Here is a 26835-nt window from a genome sequence, read left to right as displayed (position 1 = left end):
AATTGTTCCATTAACAGAAATAAGCAAATGATTAAGGCCTAAATTGGCAAACTGGAGAAAGCTGCAGTGCTGTAACAGTCCACAAGAGAGCGGCAGTGGTCCGCTGCTGAACAGACAACCGACAGAAACACTGCAGTGTTTTAAATTAGACCAACACGAAACACCAAAACCATATGTATCAGTCTATCAGCAGAGAAATTGTGTAAAATGAAAATTTGACATGCTTTTAAAGAAATTATTTTATTTTTTTAAGCACTAGATAATGGAGACAAAATCATTTTTGTTTGCAGTGTAATGTTTATACTGTCCATGTGTGTCACTTCATGACACAAATACACAACCGATAATAATGCTTCTTCTATTACAACAGAACACAACATGGAACACCTTTATATTTGAAACGAACAAACATCAATATATCTTCTTTTGTTTTGCATTATGGGATTGTTTGCACAGAGCGATTAGAGTGAACCGTACTCATTATACAAAAAGGTCAAATGTGTGTTCATAGTGGTATTTCTATACGTACAGTTTTTAAGTTTGTATTTTTGAGAGGGAAGATCAAAAAGAAAATGATTCCTGGATTCTCAACAATAGTGTGTTTGTTTATTTGTTTGTTTTTACCTTGCCCTGATTCCATATTGTACCTACTATATACTGTTTGTCATAGAATACTGTAAGAAACTGTAAGAACACTAGGATACTTCACCATTTTCATCCAACAGGAAATGAAACAATGTGTGATGTCACTGCCAATAAAGTGTAATGATAAGAGAACAAATTGTAATTCCAGAGAATTACAAGTTATATTTTAATTCCAAGTTCGTTACGTGTTTCGCCGCTGTGAGCTGTGTCTACATTTCCTTTGTGCATTACATCTTAAATCTCTTCTGTCATGTTGAGGCTCTGTTAAACCCACTGAGATGCTACATAAAATATTGGACTGTACAAACAAGAAACAGGGAGTTTTAATTATAAAACAAATCAAAACTATAAACATGGTTAAACCTACATTTCTGTATGTACAAGATGAATTTTACTAAAACATAAAGAGTAAAAAACAGTATCTCCAAGTTAAAATTTTCAACTCACTGCCAATGTTTTTTTTAAATTTTATTTTCCTCAACACTATGGGTCTGGATTTTAAAATACATTTTTAATAATATATATGTTTATATATTTTCTAAATTTTAAATATGTACAGTAAAATATCATTTTAAATTACTTAACAGGGAAATACAAGTACTTGAATTGGTGATGCAGACACTTCTGAAAAATTTGATGTTCACATTTTACCCTTATTAACTTTTAGGAGAGGCTAAGCTGCACCTGATGGACCAACTACAGCTCTGAGGCCAGGGCCTTTCTTAAAGGATAAGTCTGGCTATATTCTTCGTTTTTCTAAATGCAAACCAATCCCATGAGAGACTTCGACCGACAATTAACTGATCTTGCAAAACAAGTATCGTCTTTGTCGTCAAAGCCTGATGTATTTTATCACCATAGCGCTTTGATGTTGTCAAAAAACAATTACAAACAAAACAGTGAGTCACACTGTTGTAGCATTGCCATGAACACACACACACACATACACACTGTAAATTAATTTGACTCAATCCCACATACACCGTCCCGCTGCCAGAAATACACACCAGAAGAGCAAATGTGTATTCATCCGCCGCTGAAAGTAGTCCCTAGCACATGCACTTTTTCCTTCTGTTTGAGCATCATTCTCCATTAGGGTTGGGGATTATTTTTGGGCCCTATTTCTAAAAATGTTTACACTGAACTGTTGTTGGTTTTTGTCTTTTCATGGGATGTGTTGACAGGAAGAAAAATAGAGAACGTGCAGAGAAAGCGTATGTATTTTCATGTTGGGGAAACTAAACGAAACACGACTCAAACTGGAGGTTGGGTCCGTTCAGGTTTGGACCCGGGACACTTCCCGCTGCGAGGCAACAGCTGACGAATTAAAAAAAAACAAAAAACTGCGGCATTTGTAGAAGTGAAACTTAACAAATCCCTGGAGAAAAAAAACCCTTTGACACTTTATAGTTTTTTGTTGTTGGTTAAAGAATTCATATTTACATTAATACAAATGTTTTAAAATTCTATACATACTGCTTTGTATTCTGTACAGTACAGCCTACGACTGCTTCAATCAGCTCATGTTTTATGCAACAGTTTAGGTGCATTCCATCCAGCCAGTTCTCATGATGTGAACACTGGATAAACAAGTGCCTGGTGACAGGAAACAACACCGTGTGAATACTAAAACAGCTCACAGAGAAACACCTCCTGCTGCTGCTGCTGCTGCTGCTGCTGCTGTCCTCGTCTCGTCCTGCTCCACTCCTCTGTCCAGAAACTGCAGGTTGATTTCTTTAGCAGGGCAGAGCAGGGTTCTGGTGATGGGCTTCACTGTGGTTCCAGCAGGATCTGGCCTCACCTCATAGTGTTTGATCAACTTTGAAAGATAAAAGAGAGAGGAAAATTGTTCAAGTGAGTGAAATGATATTTTTTGGCAGGATATTTATTCACGTGAGCCACACGAGCGCAGACAGAGTCCACACTGCAGTTAATGATTAGCACCGGCTCAGCAGCTGACTGAGAAGATTCAGTCCAAAGTCAGACGATTGATCTGTGGTCTGTATCATCCCAATGCCAAGAATAACAACAGTTACTACAGGTCAGTGCTGCTCTCTGAATGTAGCTAAAAAGTAACCGACTTCCTGGGAGATTGGTGTTTAACTTGCTCAATTCACAAGGGTGTACGCCGTGGGGTTGGATGCTGCTGGAGTCAAAGGTCACTGATGTAGACAAAACAAATCGAAATGAAATAAAGAAAAAAGGACACAAACTCATGTGAAAAATACAGTGAAAAAAAAAGTGCTACAAACATAGAGATCATAATAATAAGAGAAAGATCAGGAACACTAAGACCAAATTATGAACCGAAACTTCTAAAATATATCAGAACTAAAGTTATAACTTGAGTTTAAATTTCGTTTGATTGAAATGAAGCTATATGTACATTATAAAGGAAAAATACATTCACATACAAACTTCTGACACTGCATGACATTTGACACTGTGACTATCTGAACTGTAGTAGCATCCTGTAGTGTTGTGACCCCTCCACATCATATCATTGATAAAACCTGATTTTTATAGGAGAAAAACCTCAGCAGTAAAACCCTCCACGCACAGGTCAACACAGTCCATAACAAGCTAAAAATACACACACCTCTGATTTATTGTTGGCTCATAATTGTTAATGTTTGAGTGTGAACCAACAGACAAATGTTTACACAGTAAGCACACATACAGCAACATTTTTAGCATTTCACGTTCTCACCCTGGACAGAAGAAGATACATCTCAAGTTCTGCCACCCGTCGGCCCAGACACGCCCGGATCCCAAAACCGAACGGCACGGACCCGAACGGGTGCTGCTTGGACTTCTCCTCCGCCCCCCGGAGCCATCGCTGCGGCAGGAAGGTGTGGGCGTCAGGGAAGATCCTCTCATCGTAGGACACGGCGTAGTGGCACAGGTGGAACAGCGTCTGTGGGAGAGGACATCCCCGTTGTTAAACTGTAACACTGTACAAAGTCGGTACGAGGGAGGTAAAGCTGTTGGGCTTAAAGCTTTGGCATCATTAGCTCCAGCAGGTGAAATTCACATAAAAAATGTCTTAAGAAATTAGATTTCCATTTGTCCTTGGGCTCTATATGAGACACAGCTGATCTCATTAAAACATGAAAGACAAGGCATATTTGTATAACTCATTTCACACACAAAGACAATTCAATGTGCTTTACATAACGCATTCAAATATTTAAAAAAAATCATAAATCATTCAAATACAAATTAAGAGAAGAGAAACCTTTTAAAAGGAAATTGAAATGAGAAACGAGAAATAAATACAGGATGGATAAAGATGTGAGTGCAAGATGCTTCAAAGTTCAGTGTCAAAGTTAAAAGTATTTAACCTGGAATGAAAGGTTACTACAACACCAAGTGATAATGTTGATGAAATAACAATAACAGGCCAAGGCCACTAGAGGGAGCAACTGTTGTTCTCTTCCTGTCACTCAGCAGCTGCACAAGACTGAACAACTGCCCCATCACTTTACTAGTTCTGATAAATGAACTGTTTTCACAAAGCACCTAGCTATTAACCTCTCATTAAACTATCCAAACAAACACATACACTGATGGAGTAGCTCCCCTACTTCCTTTCTGAATGGTATTAAGGTAAAATTATTCATCTAAAATTACATTAAGACAATTTCTTACCGACTCAAAATGTATTTCTTGAAATATGTCGATATGAAATATTTTTATGAAGCTGAAATATAGATTTACTTTATGTTACATTTTTTTCCAACGATAATGTGCACATTTTGGCCATAAAACTTATATTAAGTTTTATTTACCACATTTCCTAATCTTATTCCAAGTGAATGGACATATATGACATGACTAAGTTGGATAAGTTCCACCAGTTCTTACTGAATACAGTGAGAATATCTCTTTCTCTCATGAACCAAGGATTTTGTTAAAGACGCCACATGGAAAATTTGAGTCTGACACACAGTCTCACCTTTTTGGGGAAGAGGTGATCTCCCACCACAATCTCATTTTCAACAGTGAGGCGGGCGTTTCCTGGTACCACCGGATACAGCCTGGGGACCGCAGAACACAGTGGGAGTCAGCGCACGCTACATGATGATCGAGTGTTGACTGCCATGTTTTTATTTGTCTAGTTTAAAGCTGCAGCACTTAGTTTATTAATTTAATAATCAACTGACAGGAAATTAATTGGCAGCTATCCTGATCATCAATACATTGTTTTTGTCATTTTTCCATTTGATAATCTCCTTTGTCACACATGACGGTAAACTGAAGACGTTTGGGATTTTAGAGCGACGGTCTAATAAACAAGACGTGAATACATCACGCTGGACTCTGGGAAATTATACTGGACATTTCTCACTATTAACTGACATTTTAATGACAAATCAAGACAATACCCTGCACATTTATTGAATATAAGTCGCAGCCTTAGTCTAGTCATGAGACAGATCTTAACATTCGATGTCAGGTCCTTTCAGCCGGAGCAAACATCCTTTAAACAACCAAACAAACCAGTGGATGTCTTATTGATAAGACTCTCTGACCGTAGCGTCTCTCTGATGATGGCCTTGAGGTAGGGCATCTGAGCGATGTCATCGCTGGTTGGCATCTTATCTCCGGGGCAAACACCTATCACTTCCTGGTATAACTTCTCTTGGATCTCTGGCTCTTTCGCCAAGTGGTACAGACACCAGGAGATAGTGTTGGAGGTCTGCAACACAGAGGAACACACACGCCGTTATCATCTGTTGTTTGCCGCAATGCTTCAGTGTGTGTCGTCTCAGTGAGATCTCCAGGTCATTTCAACATTTTAATGTCTATATTCGAATGTGAAGCAGATCTAAACTATGTGTTGAAACACAGCGATTAAACTCTTATTTTAAATAGTTAGAATAAAGTCTTGTGCATAGATAACTGATATAAAAATATATTCTTCAAGCCAATAACACACACACACCACACACACACACACACACACACACACACAATCTACTCACTGTGTCGACTCCTGCCAGCAGGAGTTCGGTGATGCTGCCCAGAATCTCGGTGAACGTCATCTGATCACTGAGCAGCAGGTGTGTGAGGTACGCTCCCTCCACGTTCTCGTCCAGGTGCACCTGCTTCTGGATCTCGTCCATTTTCTTCTGGACCAACTCTTCAGCTGCGTGACACAGGGGAGGGAGAGGGAGAACCAAAAGTGAGAGGAGACGGCCTCCACACTTTTTGCCCACTAGATGGCGAAAGACGAACACACTGAGAGGGATCTGTGTTCAGACGCCTACATGCAGGAAAGAACAGCAGGACATGTGGGTTGGACTTTGTCCCTTGAGGGAGTCACCAGAGTTTAGTGTCCTTGAAATTATTTGATACCGGAACCTTAAAAAAAGGTCCAGGACTGAACTTTAGTAACCTTTTGAAACGACAACCATTAATGGGGGGTAACAAAGAAAGCACTGAGTGACTCACAACACTAACACTACCAGGCAAAGCGAACTGAGCGACTCAGCCGCTAACGAGAGCCCACGCCCAAACTGACAGTGTGTTATTTGGGACTGAGGATGCAGTTCAAATGCTTTCTAAACAAGGGAAGAATGCCATACTTCAGTGAATCTTTTTTTAAACAATGTTTTCACCCCACAGTGGCGGCATGTGGTGTCTGTTTATTCAGAGGGACTTCAGGGGATCATGTAAAGGGGAAAAAAAAAAAAAAATCAGGTTCCAGTGAGTTAACACTGAACAGGGAAATAAATCATCTGCTCATCACAATGAGCATCACTTGCTAAATATTAAATAGCAGCTGGCTCAAAAGAGGCTACACTTTGATTTGCTGGTTGAAGTGAATGTTGCTCACCGACTTTGAAGAGATGATCCCAGGCTGCCACAAACTTTTTCCAGAAAGTCAGGTAGGGCCAGTAGGACTTGGGGAAGAGGACGATGACCTGGGAGAGCTGAAACATTTCCCCCACGGAGAGGATGAACTTTTGGGTTTCCTCGGGCACCACCTCGTTCATGCAGCCCATACGCGTCTCAAACAACACGGAGCAGATACCTGCATTTAAAAAGAAAAGGAATATACAGTGACTATAATATTAACAATTGGCTTCAGTAACCATCCGAGGTCAGAAGGGGTGATTTTAAATGATTTTAGCATATAGACTTTGGCCAAAAGTATGTGGACCCCTAAAAATTACACCTGTAAGTGATTGTTGAACATGTCATTCCAAAACCATGAGCATTAAACCTGCTGTTATAACAGCCTGCGCTTTTCTGTTTCAGGTTTGAACCTGGCTGCAGGGATTTGCTCCTATTCAGCAGAGGTGAGGTCTAACACTGAAGGTCTGGGTCACAGTCTGCATTACAGTTCATCTCAAACGTGTCAGATGGGGTTGAGGCGACGGTTCTCTGATCACAACCACTTCTTCACAGAGCTCGCTTTACGCACGGCAGCATTGTCATGACGAGACAGCAGAGGGTCTTCCCTGAAAGGAAGGGGCCTAGACCAGAAGTACACAAAAGTATGTGGACCAAGAGTGACCAAATACTGAACTGTAGTATATGTGTCATTTTTCATTTTGACATGTTGACAGCAAATGAGCGTATTCACCAACATCCCCACATGTTCTTCTAATATCAATCCCATATGAATGGAGCTTCAGAAGTGCATACGAAATTGTCAAAACCTGCAACTGCAACTTTGAAAATGATATGGTTCAAGGTCATATAATGTGCCTGAACCTCCCTGTGGGATCACAGCAGGTTCTAGGATTAAACCCACAGTTTATCTCACAGTATCTAATCAGCTGTCAAGGCCAAACGACTCAGCAACTGTGTCAAAGTCAACACCCAGAAAGACAAATAACTAATACTCCGCTCCACTTACATCAAGCTGTTAAGGTGTTCACACAGTCATTGTAAAACACTCAGGTGAAGCAACTTTGTGACACACTTTTAAAAGACAGCTGTAAGAAGTAGATCTGCAGGAGTCAAACAGTCAAGGACAAGTGCAGCAATCTATCAGAAACGGTACGTGTCGTTCATGTGAAATGCTTTTCGTCTTGCTGTGCCCTGTGTTTTTGGAATTGGCTTTTGAAGAAGAAATGATTAACAAATCTCTTTTGCAGAGAACTTTGTTCTTGTAACATTCAACTTGTGTTAAGTTGTAAGAATGTGCAGTTTCTTTCATTCATATAAGACTTGTTAAACCACCACCTAAAAAGTGACATGCATCTTTTGTCTAGAGAGCTTGTGAGGAAAATTAGGATTTTGAGGGGATTAAATAAAAACATTTAATTTATTTGTTCTCTACTGACCCTCAAAAGCAAATTTGTAGAGCTCTCCAGTCAGGTCATTGACCATGACTCCGTGGCCGTTGGTTTCCCTCAGCCGGGCCACTCTGCTGATGAAGTCCGTCACCACCTCGTTGATAGTGTTCGAGTAGGAGGAGACATGTTTGGGCTTCAACATCCGAGGGTTCAGGATGCTGCGAATGCGCTGCCACTTGGCCCCCATCCTAAAAAAAAAAAAAAAAAAGAGGATTAATAAGAAGGTAAAGAATAAGACAAGCTCACACTGGTAAAAACTGAAATAATCCATTTTACTGCTCTAAGATTAAGGTGTAGACCATTTCACTGGAAACTTCCAATCACAGTTATGACACACACACGGCCCGACTGCCACGAATTCCCTGTTTGTTTTTAAAGTTTAACATCCTCTCCATGATTAGTAGGTCAGAGACTGAGAAGCCACAGACGTGGAGAGACACAGGTGTTATTGGTTTTTGTGTTTTCATGGGATTTGTTGACCAGACTTATCCCTTTCTTAATAAGTCCAATATAAGTTTAGAACTGGGAACCGCTTCTCTTCCTTTTTACTCTGAACTGGTCTTTGATTTGTAAAATAATCATTTTAAAGACACCTGAAATAGTAAAGGGGGTTCTGTAGGTAATCACTACCAACGTCGAGGGCTGCCAAAACAAGTCTGACAAGACTGACTGAATACCAGTGAGGGAAAGCTGCTGTTAGTCAAGAAAGAAAACTTTGCCTTTTGTTTCTGTTTGGGTCTGACTGGAGTGAAAGGCACAGAGAGGGAAGAAAAGTTCGCTCTACACAACTATAAATTTGCACACAGCAGAGTACAAATGGCAGCTTAACTATAAATACTGTATGTCTGGCTAAACTGTCTTCAATAAGACAATTCCTAAGACTGAATATAAGTGTTACAGAGTGCTAAAGGCATTGTGGCCTTTATCGATACTTGTTATGTTATATTCACTTTGGAGGAGTTTTAAAGTTGTTAAGATGAGTGCATATTTGGCTGTATTGTTTTACTACATTCACCAATGAATCTCCTGATGAAAAAATGCAGTTCTTTGAATTTAAACCTGCAGTTACTTAGGGGGAGAGGAACAAGCATATTAGCATCTTTTAGCTCAGCTTTTTTGCAGTTTTTAGTTGATGTGGTGGACAGATGCCCGTTTATGCATACATCTGCAAACATTTTGGAGTCATGTTTGAGTCCACGTTAATGAATGTAAATACAATATTCACATTTGTCCCCACCGACTAGTCACTAACTGTGCTGGTTGGTGCTGAGCTGGCAGTGTACAGTGTGTTCTTAGATCTTCTTTTGAAGCCTGCTGCATGAAAACCAATGCATGAACCAAAACAGTAAAGTTACAGACTGGAAAACCAAAACAATGAGCTGAAAGACACGAAAATGCTCATTAGAGCTGAGAGGAACTGCAGAGTTAAGTCAACATTTTCTGTGGATTCATCTTTACAACCAAGTCCTTTCACATTAAAAGTAGTCATGTGATCCATCGTTGATTGTAGCTGTTTTAAAGACCAGAAAAACAATTTTTACATTACTGCAAACACATTATAAATTAAAAAACATCAATGCAGCCTTTTAATTTCAGCTGATATTGTTCTTTTGAGGATTGTTAAGGATTTGGAAACCTGGTGGTAATCCAGCCATGCTGTGACATAAAGTCTGTTAAATAAGGAAGCTCATCTCTCAGAGAACACCAGGCTTTATATCCTCTCCAGCCTGAGGAGTGGATGCAAAGCTAGAGGAGGGTTTAACTCACTCTGTCAGGGGTCCATGGGCCTGGTTCCTGAGCTCTCTGTAGCTCCTCCAGTGGGGCATGTCAGTCCGGACCGGGTGTCTCCCCTCCTGCCTCAACACCTGCTCTATCAGCTCGGCGCTGGCCACGTTCACCACGACCAGAGGGCCGTACGTTGACTTCCACAGAGGACCGTAGATCTTGCTGTGCTCGATCTTTGAGCAAATAATGATAAAATGAAAAAAAATAAAAATGAAAAAATACACAAATTAACACAGTTGAGATGAATGCATAAATTGCTGCAAGAGAAACACTCTTTAATTTGGCTAGTTTACTTATTCTAACATTAAGTTTCCATTTTGGGGCAGCACATTCCAAAATAATTGCACTGAAGTGACTAAAAGTTTGATGACCGAGTCTCGTTTGTGCAGTAATGGAGGCCACTAGTTCAGTGTCTTTGTTCAAATCACTTAACTCTGTGGTCACGTCTCTTCTCCAGGGTGTGTGGCTGAAAAAGTCCTCTTCTTCTTTTAATGGCAAATTGCAAAAAGGCTGAGCTTTATCGCCACCAAAATGCTGCAACACAGAGTTCTTATATCCTTGTTATCAGTCTTGTATGTTGAAGACATAATGTAAAAACTGAACTTCCTGAACTGTGTGTTTAATCCAAGTAAGTTCTTTGATTGGTATTTTTCAGGCAAACACAAGAAATGGTTTGAGAAATGTCAGCTGCAGCATTGTTTGCAAAACATTCATCCAGTTTGAGCTGCACTGAAAATCCAGCTACGATATCTGCCTCCAACCCAATACAATGTATAGGAAATTCAAATTTTTGTCCACTTGGATTCAACAATGAACTGATTAGAGTTTGGTGGTCAAAGGTCAAAGGTCACCGTGACCTCCCAAAACACTTTCTTTGGCTTCTTGAATGTGATATGTCAGGATCGCCTAGAGGGGCTTTCTTTAGCGCAAACATTCACTTGGACTCAGAGATGGACTGATCACATTTTGGTGAGCAAAGGTCAAAGTTGAAGACCAGGGTGACCTCACGTTCTTGTGATTGTAAATATATCAGGAACACCCAGAGGGGATTACTTTACATCTGGCACAAATATCCGCTTGGACTCAAGGATGTTATACAAAAACACTTTTATCCATTATACAGTGCTGTTTATCAGGAAGGGGAGTTTGTGATATTTCCTGCGACTTGGCTGGTTGCCAGAGGTCTTCCAACCAGGAGGTGGTAATTCTAGTTTTTCCATGAAGTAACTGAATAAAGTACATGTAGTTCATAGTGAAGATGTAATTTTTCACTGCTCCAGTGTAGCTACTTGGGAAAAAGAATAAATCTCAGACGCAAAATCAATGCACATATACCAAAAACCTGCAGGGATAGATCAATCTGGTGAGAAAATATATATTTTTGTAATTTAGGTGCATTGATCCTTTATATAAACAGTAACCTATTCCACTTCTTACATTCAATGCTGAATTCAGGGTGAAAGAATAACTGCAGTGCACGTGCATGGCTGCAGTGTAGCTGAAGATGAAAAACAAACAGTATCAAGGACAAGTCATGTCATGTTATGTTATGTGCACGTCACCCCTCATCCTGCAGAGATTCACTCATTTCTTTCTTACTTGCATTTGTTGCGTCGTTTGGAAATAGCCCTTCACAAAAAGCCAATATAAGGTTGTCATGAAACTCGGTCCGCCTAATTCGTCCATAGTTTTCAGTTTGTTGTTGGTTCCCATCACGGGGGTGGTGGTAGTGGTGGTGGATGCGTCGCGGCGGTGGATGTCCCCATAATTCACCGGACTGAGTCCCGCTGTAAATCTCTGAATCCCTTTCTGTCGCTGTCGGTGGACGACTCGCAACCCGACGTTCATCAGGGATTTCCTCAACATTTTAACAACAGAAAGCGTCTCTTTCCCGCGGTGTCTGAGGTACAGACAGACGTGACAGTCCTAGTCCGCGTCTCTGACGTGCAGTCTGCACAATGGCTCCTTATCTGCAGCAACAGCGCAGCTTGATCCAACCTCTGAGCCAACTGTGGACTTCGATACGTCATAAACTGCAGTTACAAACTCTAAGACACCTGTTGCTAATGTGGTTTAAGAGATTAAACTCAATGCACTATTACTAATATATAGCGTTTTAATAAGTAATATTTCTGATACTCTACTGCAGCAGGTGCCAAAAATATAAAGCAAAATATACATAAATAAAGACAACAAACTGCATTTACATACCGCTTCTCCTGCTTTGTTCATATTCATAGTAAAGTAAATAAAGTAAAATAAAGTAATTTTAGTGTTATATTTCTGCACCAGATGCTTTGAAGATGGAAGACTATATTATAATCATGGATTGTGCATTTAAAGGAGAATCCAACCCTTTTTAAGAATTCACATTTATTATTCCTGTGCCCCAGAACAGACTGGTGAATATTTGTGAACATGCAACACTCTCCTCTTAAGCTAGAAACCAAAGGGAGAACCCTATAATGTCATCCCAGTTTGCTCTATAACAATGAATGGGGCTCTGATGCTGTTTGTGTAATTTCTTACATCAAAATGAGTGTTTAAAATCATACGCTTTATGTCCAATTCAACATCTGGATGAGACCTGTTAGGCGGAACACTACACAGGTACTGTATATTATGGGGTTAGTGAGGTAACTTAGTGGCTCAAAGTAATTTCAGCTATTAGCCTGACTGATGAAAGCAAGCCTATAGGCTACCTCCAGAGTCTGTTTCTCTGCAGTATTAGCTCATGATTTGCGCTCAATAGCCCTTAATGTAGGGGGTTCAATTAAAAAGAGTAATGCAGTTCCTGCCTTCCATATTTTCACTTGTCACTCAATTAATACACAACTGATTATTCACAAAGTCAGTGCCACTTGTGTTAATGATTCTCTGTGATGTCTATCTTCAGGAAATATAATACAGAATTAACTGTCCCTGGGCACAGGATTAACATATGTGACATTCAAGCCTTTCATTTAGTCCAAACTGCTTTCAAATGAATGAACTGTATGTTGATGAACTTATTTATCAGTAACTTGAACTTCGTGCACAGCTGCTGTTACTTATTTGAAGTTTACCTTCACTTACCGTTGCAGTTTATGGATTTGTGCTGCTGCTTGTGGACTTGATGTTTGCTGGTTGACTCTGTGTCCATGAAGATGTGAGCACTCACATTGTGTGAATCTGTCTTCTGATAAAAGAGCGTGTTATGTAATCTGATTCCATCCTGCATCTAAAGGAATGATAAGCACGGGGGAAATTGCAGGAAATTAACAAACGTGTTCAGGCCCACCGCCAAAACAGTAATGGCCGCCCGGCACGTGTTGTATGCTTCAAACCTGGTTGTGGGTTGTTGGACTTCGAAAACCAGGCCGACCGCACTTCAACCGGATCTCTCGGCCCAGACCCGGCCGAGTCTTTGCCACAATAACTTGAATAACAGGATAAGAAAAGTAAACTGGGGAACAAACAAACGTAGAAACTTCTCGTTCCCGTGAGTTTTTAAAATCGGACGAACGGGAAACGGGGCGTGCAGGTAAAAAAACAGAGGTGTGCACATCTGTCTGCTTTAATGGACTGCGCAGGTATGCCGAAAGGAGCCAACTTTGCTTTAAATACGGAAGACAAAAAGCAGGAAGGCCGCAGTGGGCCCATGCCTGGCTCTGAGGAAAGTCCGCGGCCAAAACACTCCGAAACTTCCACCAGGCTTTTTATGCTGTGTGCACGAAGAAATCACCTGCTCGGTACCGGATGTAAGTCCGACAGCGTCACAGGCTTTGAATTTTCTAGAAAAAAAAAGACCGATTAAAATCTGAACAATAGACATTAGTGGTGAGGTAACACAAAAACACTGTGAAAGTGCTTTTGTCAATTTCCGTGTAAGTGTAAAGCAGGAAACTGGTGAAAGACCTGGTGCTCAAAGTTGCTACACAATATGTGACACTGAAGTTACAAGTAGAATTTTTAACCTATTTTTATATGGCGTTAATTTTGTGCCTCATTTCTGAGCGCACAATGGGACTTTCTCAGCACAGGCAAATAAGTATTATAAATTATAAATGAATATTGAATTTTCCCCAAAGGATCAATGAAATATTATTTTATATAAATGTATGCATTTCTAATTGGTGCATTCAAGCCTCTTGCTGCCACCAGAGGGCGACTCCCACTTTTCCTCAAGAAAGGGAAAATCTGTACAACCTGACATCATCATTGGGTTGTAACTTAATTACGGCTAATTATAGTTCATACTTTGTTTTCATACGTTGTCTCCACAATGTGAGACTATTTGTGGTGTCTAAATACTTGTTTCCAAAACCACTCAGCTGGCGTCATCCAGGAAGAGAGTCACATCACCAGTCCTTCCTGTCTGTCAGCAATCATACAGGGCAGATCAGTGTGTGCATGAGAGTATTGGGTAACATAACATTAGTAACTTTTCTCCCAGTGCAACATGGAAAAATTGCAATAATAGGTAATACATTTACTTCATTTTTGGCTTGTGATGCCTTGAAACAAAACAAAGACATATTTCCTCTACTCAGATAATTCTATTCTAATCATTTTTAGAGAGGTGGGGAAAAAAACAGATTACCAAAATGTCAGAAAACAGTTAACACTTCTTTTATCATGTTAATCATCCCACAGCCCTTCAGATTTACCTTGTGACCCCTCAGCAATACCCTGACCCTATGTTATAGGAACCATACAGTGCCTTAAAATGTGTACTGCAGTCTCAGAGTTTATCAAGGTTGACTCAACACCTTCCTCACATGACCTTGACAAAAACAAGACTTTATAAGCTTCACAAATGTGATGCAGTCGTTGTATAGATTTTTTAAAATTTCTTTATAGCTCAGTAAATCAAAACTCAGGCGCTGTTGCTTCTCATGTCGATAAAGTCACAAAACAACTCAGTGAAGAAAAACTTGATATGAAAAAGGAAGGAGGGCGGTGCCCAAGATATCCGGCTGTAACCTGAGGAGACCTCAGAGTCACCGTGACAACAGATGGGAGCAGGTTTTATGTGTAGAGGAAAGTTTCTCACTTTAGCACCTGTAATTTTCACCAGGTTCCGGTTCGTTAAATTTTTACACAAACAAAAATGTATCCAATCAATCATTTGAAAGATGTTAAACAATCTTAAAATTCACTTGCGATATCTGGAATAATCAAATAAAAACTGACACAAAAGCTGAAAAACAATTAAAATCTTTATTCTTCTACAAAGAAATTACTCTCAAATTGTTTACAAATGATGCTCAGAGGCCACCGCTCTCCTTAAGGCTACACAGAGTATTGACTTCTCATATTCAAAGACATCATTTCTCTCTCTCACTGTATCAGCTGGGATGCCAAAGACATGCTGCAACATAAACAGCAGCTTCCTGTGTGCTGAGACAACTCAGCAGTGATATGGGGCTCATGACAAAACAAGAGTACACATGTTATAACTGGCAAAGGTAAATAACAGAAGGCACATGAAGTTCTGTAAGACTCACATTGGGGTGCAGTATCAAAGCATCTGGCTTGTTTCGCAGTATAGTCCATACTAACTTGTACTTCCAATTGCTTGGCTATTAAAATATATATAAAATATATTAAGCAATTCATCATTGGTCGAGTATATTTTGAAATATAAATAATTAGATTCAAGTATTGCAGGTTTAAAGCTACAAAGCATGACCCTAACTGAGTCGACTGATCACTAGTGCACTACTTCGCCATAAATCAGACCCACTTATATACTCAAATATCAGAGAGATCTTAGTTCTTACAGCTGCATTAATCAGTATTTTTATATGAACAGTGAATAAAATGACTAGGTCAAATTCAAAAAAGGGTTGTCCTGTAGTTATGAAGCTAGAGATAACCATCACCAGCCTTTCACCTTGAGCTCTACAGAGCATTCACCCTTTTTCAGCTCGTTGTTTTTGGTTTTCTGGGCAACACACTCTGCTCTCATTAACCCCGTTTCCAGTCACAGCAGGCAGCTGTTTTCTGTCAAAAAGCTTTCATGGACTCACTGTACACAGCCTGCTTGGTGTCAAACAGCTGACAGAGTTAGCTACTCTCTGGTGAACATAATGGAGCATGTAGAAGCTACAGACCCAGATATATTTCTAAGGGATTGGTGAAGACCAAAACAGAGCTCATAGGAAAGTGATTCTGGGGCATCTATTGTTAAGGTCGCAAGAAACACAACTACAAATGAATGCTAATGTTGACTTGTGACTTCTGGACGTGTAAATAAGCAACTGTTTGCTCCACTTTTGCAATTACAAATTTCTACAGTCATAATTTATCAATGTTAGGTTTTCAGCTTGTTCCACTTCCTGCAAAGTGGCCACAATAATACTAATATTAATACTACTACTCCTAATAATAATTTTAATTTTAATTAATGCAGCTTTAAATGAAAGAAAAAAATGGTTGTCCTGCAGCTGGGTTTCAGTATTCCAAAGCAAAAGGCACTACAGCTAACTTTACAAAAAAGCAAAGGACTCTGTCATATCAGTGTGGCTCATCCTAAAAAAACAAATTCATTTCTGTTATGACAGTTTAATGTCTCCGGTCAAAAAGCTGTGACTCTTAAAAATGAACTAAAGCTATTAACCAGCATCTGACCTAGGCACAATAAAAGGTTTCTAATATTGCTATAAGCTGAAATACAGAAACTCCAGTGATGGTTTAAGATGACTGATTGGTGGCCAGAGACTTCCATCAACACAACACGAACATTGCTGCCATTCTGCCTCTGATATGCTAGGCCAGTTTAACCGCACATCTGCATCCACTGAGATGAAACATTATGCATAGTTTACTGCTTCTCTTTCACCAAACGCATCACGTCTCTCTGAACTAAGGCATCTCTTTCACATACAATCTTAACATACATAAAATACACATCATGAAGCCATAAATCAGAAAATAAAATTTGAAGTTTGTTGGCAGAGAAGCAACAAATTATATTTTTGCTAGCAGAATTGTGGATATGTAGAGATGACAGTCCCACATTAAAGGAAGCAAGACACTGAGTAACAGGTCTGTGCCTGGTTCCTTCACCCTTTCCTGAAATCCTCCCGCTGTCCACAGGTAGGCAGTCGTCCTCATTTCGCTCAGTCACTTTCACTGCCTGATTCACTCAGCTGGAGGTCATTCTCTGCAACACAAGAAACACTGGTTCCAGACATGTATCTATAAAAATGTATGAGTCCTTATATCTTTGTCTCACTTTACTGGGTTGTGTGTTATTGTACAGTTTTGTTCGTTTTAGGAAACTTTTATTGCTTATTCATTTCCTAAACCTCAATGATATAAATCATGTTCACAATGTTAGACATAATGTATGAATATATATATATATATGTCTTTTTTATTCATAATATGCATTTTTACATTCTAATATTTGTATTTTTTATTTTAAGGCATTTGACTGTAGATTTTTACTGTTTTGTTTGTCAGTGTATTTCTATTCTTTTGTGTGTTAAATGCCTGATTACAAATCAAAATTCCATTGATAATTATAAAGTAAAAGACGATTAATGTGACACAGATTATATAGGACAGAAAAATTCCTTATAATTTAATGCTTCTTTTATACCAACCACATCATGTCTCTGAACTAATTTCACTCACTTTAACATATTTCATTTGAACCTAAAATGATCATGAGGAAATACTGTAACAACTTTGTTGGTGTAGAGGGCAACAACCTTCAAATTTCATGTCATATTAACCTCTGTTTAATATCTTTAAACATGTTTCGTAGAGTGACTGGTTGAGTAAGAGTGAAGCTGTGAAACTGAGTTGCTGCTGCTTTCATAGTTGTGCTGAAACTGTAAAACTCCTGGCTCATTTTTGACTTAGGAACAAGTGGCTGGTATCAACCTTATGTAAAGATAAGAAAATATGGAAAACATGAAGAAGATAAGCTCTCTTACATACTCAGATGGAGCTAAGATGGCTACTCACTGAGTGTGTTCATGAGTCCTCCACTCTCCTGGTGGCGACTGCTGGTGTTGATGATAGGCATGCTGTGGTTGGCTGGGGCCGGGGCCGGGGCCGGCGGTGGTGGCGCAGAAGTCCGTTCATCTTCAGAGTCGCTGCTGCTGGAGCTGTCATCACTGCTGGAGGACGAGGAGCTGTTGGAGTCTGAGGAGCTGTCGCTGCTGCTCAGCTGGTCCATGATCTGGGCCTCTGCCATCAGCTCTGCACACAGTGGCATAAGCACAAACAAGGATGAATAAATGTGTGATAATTATCCCCATTTATAGAAAACAGTGCACACTAAGTCAACTGATTGTCAGTACAGATGAGGACATTGTGCCCGACACCATGTTACCTCTCTCAATGTCATCCATGGGCGATGCCGGAGATGTCTTCTCTTTGGGAGGAGAACTCTTGGAGCTGGCTGAGGTCTTGTTGCTGCTGCTGCTGCTGCTGTTGTTGTTGTTACTCCTCATCTGCTGGCTGAGGCGACTGGTCTGTTGCTCCAGGCGAGAATGGATTTTGCTGCTGCCCTCAGCCCTGGGAATACACACGCACAGCACAAATAAAAATATGTAAAATGTTTCTATTAAAATGGTGCACAGGTTTGAAACAAATTTTATGCAAAATAAAATGTGAACCAATGCATGTCTCTATCAACTCCCTTTATGTGAATATATTGGGGAGGGCATGACAAGATTACATGGACTAATCCAGCCTCAGTAACTCTCATTCATTAGGCCGTTTTATTGCTGCCCATTTTATCTTTTTCAGTATGTTGACTTTTCCCCCCTCAGGCAAGCTTAAGAACTGTTTTTCTGTTTGGTTTTCACTCTGGTTTGGTAAATAAAAACATGAACACACACTCCACATAAAACTAGCGATGGCAAAAATTTGTTGAGGGAATATGGAATTGAAAAAAAAAAGAGCAGTAGTAATCTAATTTGTGAGCAGTTTTTTCTACCCACCTGGTCTTCTTCACAGCTATGTTGCTGTTGAGTTTTTCCAGTCTGTATTCTCCTGTGTCATGGTTCACAATGAGGATGCACTCTTTCATGTATGGCCTCTTGGATCCCTTGAAGACCGTTACTGGAGCACTTGAACCCTAAAAAACAGAAGCAACACAGGCAGGGCTGTAGCCAGGATTTTGAAATACAGCAGTCATGAGTCTCCTCTCTCCCAGAGACTTTTCACAAGTCACCAAAAATGAAGTCTGAAAACAGTTTCGTTGTTTTTTTTTTTGTTTTTTTTTAATTCTATTCTATTTTACCATGTTTGTTATTTTATTTATTACTGATCTACTCTCCCTACTCCTTCGCCCACCCCCTTTTCATTCATTCATTTATATAATTTCTTGTTTGGCCTCATGGTTGGCTTCACAGCCCTTTGGGATGACCTGTGATGGGGTTATGGCAGGTGTTGAGGGAAGGGCTGCTAGGAAGTATTGGCTCCTTTAAGTTTGGATTTGCTTTTGGGACCTCTGCTTTTCTGGGAGTAGTATTGGACAGTATTGACACTGACACTATTGCAACTACTGCTCTTTAATGTACATCCCATCCCATCATTATTCCCTGAAACCCCAAGTTAAGAAAAGTCAAAATGCTTAATTTGTCTGAGCAACAATCAAAAACCCAAATATGTTGATTTTACTGTCAGAGATCAGTGGGAAACTAGCAAATACTCACATATGAGAAACTGGTGCCAGCTAATTTTTTGGCACTTTTTTACATTGACATTACCTTAAAAAAAATTTATTGTGATTATTCAATTATCAAAGTCATTGCCTTTGATTTTCTGTCAATCAACTAATCATTACAGCTCTAGATAGCACTGCTTGGTTTCTGATTGTCTGAGGAAATAATAGAACTGACATGTTAGTAATTTTCGGAGGTTAAAACAGCAATAACCAAACATCAACATATATTGATGGTGGCGAAAAGCTTTGAAGCATCAAACACTACCTCTAAATTGGGTAAAGTAATAGTGACTTGCTCTCCTTTGCCCACTTCAAGGTCCCCTTCACATGTTGTATCAATGGAGGCTGGTTTGAAGTCATCTGCAAGAAAAGAAAACAAGACAATGAAACATATTATAAAAAAAATACTATACACTCAATATTAACCACAGTATTGCTGATATATTTGTAAATATTAAACAAACAGCTGCGGTTGGTGCTGCAATTTCCTACCGGTACCACTAGATAGCGGAACTGTACAGATTGACGCGATGCTAACATTAGCTAACATTTTGACAGCTGGGGTATCAATGTGTTGTAATAGTTGAGAGTAAACCAACTTAATAAGACAATATAAACATAGAAAACTGTCATCTTACTAAAAGGTGCCAACAGCAGTCGGATAGAAACGGACTGACGACGCGGCTAAACAGCTGCCTTCGGATATTTAGCTAAGAAGCTAACTAGCATGCTACGGTTAGCTTCTGTAAAAGCCAGACAACCAACTGACTCAAAATCCCACTTACATCGCACTGTATGGTAGGCACTTTTGGAGTGTTTCTCAAACGTCTCTCCCAGTTTCAGGACATGTTCTTGATTGTCAAAGTTGGAGTAAGCTGTCCCATTCATTCTGAGACTTTCATGAGCTTTAAACTTTCTGCTGTTCTGTTTTATTCGATAACCATGTACGGCAGAGTACTGACCACCTCATTGGTACCATGAAGTCCCGCCTCCTCTACGTTATGATTGGTCAAGCGGACTGTCTCTTGTCTGATTGGTTCAGCGTCTGTCAATCAAGATTTTGTAATGACAGGGCAGCTTCAGGGCAAATGTCACATGGTTTCTTAGTACTTTCTTTTAATAATTGTCTCTTTTTAATGATATCACACTCATTCACTGTATTTTTTTGAATAGAATTGTATTCAAAAACATACATATATTTATATGACTGTCCATCTGTGGTAAATTCAATGAATTGGACAAAATTTGGAAAGGCACACACCTGTCTATATAAGGTCTCACAGCTGACAATACATATCAGAGCAAAATCCAAGCCATGAGGTAGAAGAAACTGTCTGCAGAGCTCAGAGACTGGATTGTTTCAAAGCACAGATCTGTAGAAGGCTACAGAAACGTGTCTGCTGCATTGAAGGCTCCCAAGAGCACAGTGGCCTTAATAATTCTTGAATGGAAGAAATTTAGAACAATTAGAGCTAGCAGCATGGTCAAACCGAGTATTCAGGGGAAATGGACCATGGTAAGGGAGGTAAACAAGAACCTCGTGGTCACTCTGGCTGAGCTCCACAGATCCTGTGTCTAGGAAGAAGAAACATCATGTCTGGTTTCCTCCAGACATGATGCTTAGAATTGAAGCAACTGAAAAACAGTTCAATCTTGGCTTCATCAGACCAGGTCAGTCAAACCCAAAGAAACTTCTGAGTTTACTGTCAATGTATCAGGAGAGCTTTGTGTGTAAAAACTCAGTGTGTGCAAAATTTAATTAGTTTGTTTTTTTGCACAGAAACTTATGCAAAATGTCTGTTCTTGATAATGTTGCTAAAAAAAATTCAGCCAGTAAAACCAGAGAGCGATAATATAAGGGTTTTCTGTGGCATTATTTAGTGGTTGTACATCAAAAAGTGCATGTTAACCATTGAACCTATTTTTAGAGTCCCTGTATATCTGACCAGATACTTTTCTGTATTTGCTTTTTTTTTATGTGTATTTATACTTTTTACTTTTATTTCATGCATTCTTTCTTTTTATTTGTGCTTGTGTTAAAAGTTAGTGTTAACCCATTGAACATATTACTTTATAAATAATCAAAGAGAATAAATTAAAAATGAATATCAGTGTTTAGAGCAAATATTAGTATCTCAACCCACAGGCACCAACAGTGACAAACTACCTTTTACACTAAATTAGCAACATCACTGGGCTGAGCTGTGAACCTAATTACCAAATTAGCTGGAACAGCTCAAACACACTGTGGAGGTCCTGAAGATCTGGCAATGAGAGACTAATGAACTGCTGCAGTAACACCTACTGACTTGCAGTTTCAAGTCCCGCAGGCTGCAGGGGCTCTGAGTTCAATGAGCCCTGTGGCAGCGACAATAATCTCTTTTCCTTTCTTTAAACGGTTAATGATTCCTAAGCCTTAAATTCCTGTCCTGTCCGCACTTTACTGAGACCATATGCTCTGCTGCCTTCAAACATTAAAGGATCAACATCCGAAAACAAGTGGAATGATGAGATTACACGAGTGTATAATCACCAGTTCCACAACATGGTCCTCCTACCTCCTGCGCCACATGAAGGGATGGTGGGCATGTGCATGTGTGCAGGTGGACAGGAAGTGCAGCGGTCAGGATGGGAGAAAAATGGTCTGGGAGACGCTGGGATTAATCTTAAATAGGAAAGAAAACAATAGAGGAAAGAGTGGTATTGAACCAACCAAGGGGCTCTTAGTTAGCCAGCTCTGTAACCTTTGACCTCTATCTTATACGGGAAGAATCAGAGTAAAGTTCATCAGCTGCAAGAAAACTCAGAGTATAAAGATTTTGGTTAAATAATCAAGCCCAAATTATTTTGGGCATTCAATTCCTTTTTTTTTATGTGTGTGATTAGAATCCCATTTTAAAATGGCTGGTGCCGTGATTGAGAAATGACTAAGATGGATTGCAAAAGGACCAGAATCCTGTTTCACTGTGTCTATATCCCATATGAAAAGAAACCAGCAGGGGTCTGTTTCCATGGATGGAGGTAAACACTGGATGTCCTCTTGCGGTATCAGTTACTGCGGGGGTTGCCCTTGGATCGTGGGAGGTAAGGTTTACTGTTTCCAAGCAACTATCCACAAATTCACAATACTGTGGTCGCACTACCATTGAGAGTCCCCCGGTTGTGATCCAGTAGCAGCGGTGACAGAGATGATAGCGCCAGTCTGCAGGGGAAAAGTACATACTCTGCCAAAGTAGACTAAGCAGCTTGCAAGGCTGAAGTTTTTACATTTCTAGTGTGTGAATTTATATAAAAGCACAAACTCCAGAGTGCATACTGCATAGTCTTTATTTGATTATTGTGGACTGCTCTCAGGAATGCATGTAGTTACGCAACTTTTGTCAAGAATAATTTTGGGGGAAAAAAACAACAACAAAACTTAAATACTCCGCCCCATCCTCCTGAGATAATGTGCAGAAGGATTTGATATTGTCAGAGGTAACTACTGTCTGTGAATTCAAGTCAATTTTAGAGAGGTGGATTCACAATTCTTCAAGTCTGACTTCAAACGTTAGTCGGCGATGCCTCCTAATGCATGACTGGGGGAGAGAATCCACAGTCCTTTTTCTGAATGAGTGATCTGAATCCCTGCCTATCTGTATTCCCCATCACTTCCACTGAGAGCACATCAGGAAGAAATCTCTTGAACAGGAGGAAGAAAAAACAGCTTCAGTCTTCATATGGGAATCTGAATATTGTTTATAACAGAAAAAATTGTGAACATATTGGAATATGATGAAATAACACTCTAAGCCTTTACTTTTGATTTAAAAATTTGAATACAGTTTAAAATCACTTATCATTTATGCTTTTTTTGAGTGTTTTGACTGGCGATTTTCTTAACCTCTTTCTGTTGTTTGTGTTGTTTTAATTGCTGGAACAATGATTTTTTGCTGCTTTCTTGGCCAGATCTCTCTTGATAATGAGATTTTAATCACAATTTAACATTAAACTCTAGTTTATTACATAATAGGAGCGAACAAAATATTGTGCTTTTTAATGATTGCATATTTACTATGTGATATACAGTGGTGTGCAATGTATAACCTAATACAGTCATCTGTTTTTGAGTCTTTTGGGGCAACTCCAAGACAATTCACATGTTTTAATATTAATCTCAAGTCAAATCTAAACTTCATAGTAAGTTTCAGGTCCCTCACAGTTTTCTTTTGCCTATTCTTGAGAACTTGAGACTTGACTATTTCTACTTTCAAGGCTCAAGTAAGTCAAGTCCTCGTTTTTGTGACTTCAATCTGGCTTCACCTCTGCAGTTTAAAATGTTGAGGTTGTATTTTGTGGTAATGGTCTATTAAACTGCAGTCAATTCAAATGTTGAATATTTAGTTTTCTGTCTTTATTATTACCTTACAGAGTAATGCAGTACAGTACAACACCACAAATATCAGCCTTGAGACTAGTAGAGTAAAATCAGCTCCTTTTAAAAATGATCTCTTTCACAAAGGTATGATGTGTTGAGTGTTGAATTATACATTACATTGCATTACATAGTGTCAGGTATTCTTGTTACAATCATTATTACAATGTCACAAATAATATGTTACTGATCCGGATGAGTATATTCAGTGTAAATCAAGTCTCAGGACACATCAGGTTCAGGTTTGACTCAAATTGAATGACAGAGAGCAAACACCACCATGATCTGGCCTCTCTGCCTTTGGGGGGGTGGGATGGGGGGGTGGGGGTTGGGGGGGGGACATATGGGCTGAGTGTGGCCACAGCCAGCTTTTTTCATCTAGACCAATCAGGAGCAGAGTGAGAGCGTTGGTCCTATGGCTAGTGCTGTCTTCACTTGCTGTCGGAAATATCAGAGTCACAACATCAATGTCTCATGAACGACCCACCAAGGGCTAAAAATGTACAGATCCCTACCAGTCACTCCCCCATCCAAATTTACCTGTCACTACAAAACACCAGCAGTGTCCATTCAGTATGTGTATTCCCTTCTATATACACACTGCTCAAAATTACACACCTATAACATCATAAGTGCTATGTCCTATGTTTCTGGGTCTAAACATTTTGCTGCAAATGTATTTAAACACAATCCTTTATGATCTATGATCTGGTATATGGAGTTGGTATAAGTCAAAATATCATGTAACGTTTTTTTTTCCTATGCATTACTTTTTGTTTTTATAAAATCAGCCAGGGAGTTTATCTTCTCTATTATAATGGCTCTGAGCCTTTTGTTTTCAAACAACCCCAACCCTAACCCTATGTCAGGGCCACAATAACCCTAATTCTCAGTTCATTCGTATAAAGTTTTGTCATAGGAGTTATACAACCTGAGTAAAACATTTCAAATATCATTTTCTGGGCCGTGTGTTTTGTTGATTAACTGCTTTGCTAATCAAAAGTAAATTTTATTTCAACTTTTAACTATTTATTTCTGTATTTATTTCTTACCATTTAAATCAAACCGGTGCTCCGTTATTATCAAGATTAAAATGTGAAGAAGAAAAGACGTATTCCATCATTTAAAACTGTGAGCGCTGAATTTGAATTTACGAGCAGGACCCGAAGGCAGCACAGTTCCCAAGGAGAAACCCGCAAAGGAACGAGGTCGTGTATCCGAGATCCTCCGGTAAAAAAAACCCCCTCAGAACAGCATGAGGGGAGGGCGGGCGGTAAATAAATGACCGACCAAATCGTGATTTCATGGCAGCGCCGTTCCGGTCCAGCCTGCACGGATCCCGGTCTGTAACTCAATTCAGATCCTTCACTGAGGAGCTGCCGGGGTTCAACCTGCGATCTGATCTGATCTGGATCTGAATCCAGACAGAAACGGGACTTCTTCTCTGTGATGTGATGGAGGCGGAGGCGCCCCGAGAGTGACCCTGAGTGAGTAGCCTACACAGGAGCGAATGACTCAAATGATGTTTTTGCTCTAAAATCAAAAGGGCGGGTAAGTGACTGACGCCTGATTGATGTAGCCGAGCCAGTATTTCTGCTTCACAATCAATGCTGCAATTCACCTGAAGTGCTCCTGTGCGGACTTGTGTGTGTTTGTGGTCCTCTGCTGTGGTTTTACACGGACTCTAATGTGCTTAATGTTGACCCCCAAATTACCATAGCAGCCCTTAGACATGGGCTACATGCATGTCTGTTATAGGCGACTTTCCTTTAAGATTTCCACAGTTTTTGACGATATAGTTGTAGCCTATGTTATCACTCTGCAACCTGCCACAGATACTTATGTTTGAATAACTGAAAAGAAGCTGGGAATTTGTGTGGTCTTAATTGGAGCTGCAAATATCGTATCATTTAACTATTAACTAAAAAAATCATAATGTAATTAATTTAAATTCCCTTATAGAATTGATTAAACATTTAATCTAATTAAAGACAAAAATGCTCATCACATCTTAAGGGAACCCAAAGTGGTGTCTTCAAAGTTCTTATTTTGTCTGGTATTGAGATATATTGGCCATAGAAGATCATATATTACATAGATATGTTCCACTATTATATGATAAATAATGAAATACTAAATATTGTATGCATTTATTTAGTCAACAACTGTTTTTTGAAGCTCAAGGACCAACTTTCAGTCTCAACTTTTGAGCCAATAGAGACGAGAAGTCCTTTAACCTTTAAAGTGCTGAGAAAATGGAAATTTGAACATTTACAGATCCACACTCCATCTACTGAGTCATCGTGTGATATAACTGAAAGCTCTAGAACAGCTAGAGGAGGTAAAAAAAACAAAAGTAAAAAAAAACAAAACTGTAAATCTGTAGTGATATGAAATTGTGAAAAGCAAATTGCCTCATTTGGGAAACTCTGACCAGCAAATATTTGGTATTTTAATATTTATAAAGGATTTACACTATCCAAATCTCACTTTATTAAATTTATTTTGATCAACTAATCAAATAATATACTAATTCAATTTAGAACTGGTCTTAATTGGTTTCTGTCGTGCAAAGCTCAGGCTGCATCACGAATGATGGTCTGACTCCCGCACTCAAGAACTTAACATCATTACCTGAATCAAAGGAAGGAAACAGCTGCGAGGCTGAACTCTCACCACCTTTGGGAATTGTCCCCACAGCCTGAACACTGTCCTCAGTGTGAGGCAGTCTTATACACTCACATGGAGGAGTATGACCATGGTGTAAGAATCTTTAGAGGGAAACCCAGCTGAGGGGATTTCTGTCTGTACATATGATTTAGACCCAAGATGGGAGAGTCTAACACCACGCAGCATTAGAAAGATGACTGTATTTGTCTTCATTTTCTGTTCCCTCTGTGTGATGCCATTTAGTAAATGAAATAGTAAGACAGTGCAGTTACTCCTTATTTCCCTGGGGGAGTCCCTGGAGTCTCTTGGATGCTCCCGGGAATCCTCTAGTGCAA

At 39.6% G+C, this 26835-nt stretch overlaps 2 protein-coding genes across 2 annotated transcripts; both read right to left on the bottom strand.

The window, feature by feature from the left end:
• Nucleotides 1-885: 885 nt before the first annotated feature.
• Nucleotides 886-11687, bottom strand: LOC111218691 (sterol 26-hydroxylase, mitochondrial-like). Its single transcript, XM_022741103.1, has 9 exons — nucleotides 11343-11687; nucleotides 9726-9916; nucleotides 7947-8146; nucleotides 6488-6685; nucleotides 5634-5797; nucleotides 5181-5347; nucleotides 4604-4685; nucleotides 3356-3562; nucleotides 886-2464 (listed from the first exon to the last, which is right to left on the bottom strand). The coding sequence occupies exons 1-9, from the start codon at nucleotides 11607-11609 to the stop codon at nucleotides 2282-2284; spliced, it is 1659 nt and encodes a 552-aa protein (XP_022596824.1). The 5' UTR covers nucleotides 11610-11687; the 3' UTR covers nucleotides 886-2281.
• A 3244-nt stretch (nucleotides 11688-14931) lies between these two features.
• On the bottom strand, nucleotides 14932-20382 carry eaf2 (ELL associated factor 2). The gene is made up of 6 exons (XM_022741343.1): nucleotides 20202-20382; nucleotides 19682-19776; nucleotides 18689-18825; nucleotides 18076-18260; nucleotides 17706-17942; nucleotides 14932-16893 (listed from the first exon to the last, which is right to left on the bottom strand). The coding sequence occupies exons 1-6, from the start codon at nucleotides 20302-20304 to the stop codon at nucleotides 16850-16852; spliced, it is 801 nt and encodes a 266-aa protein (XP_022597064.1). The 5' UTR covers nucleotides 20305-20382; the 3' UTR covers nucleotides 14932-16849.
• Nucleotides 20383-26835: the final 6453 nt, after the last annotated feature.

Source organism: Seriola dumerili, unplaced genomic scaffold (assembly GCF_002260705.1).
Source record: "Seriola dumerili isolate Sdu_G_001 unplaced genomic scaffold, Sdu_1.0 BDQW01000052.1, whole genome shotgun sequence".
NCBI classification, from domain to species: Eukaryota; Metazoa; Chordata; class Actinopteri; order Carangiformes; family Carangidae; genus Seriola; species Seriola dumerili.
Note: the sequence above shows the minus strand (reverse complement) of the source record. Positions and strands in the feature narration are given on the sequence as shown.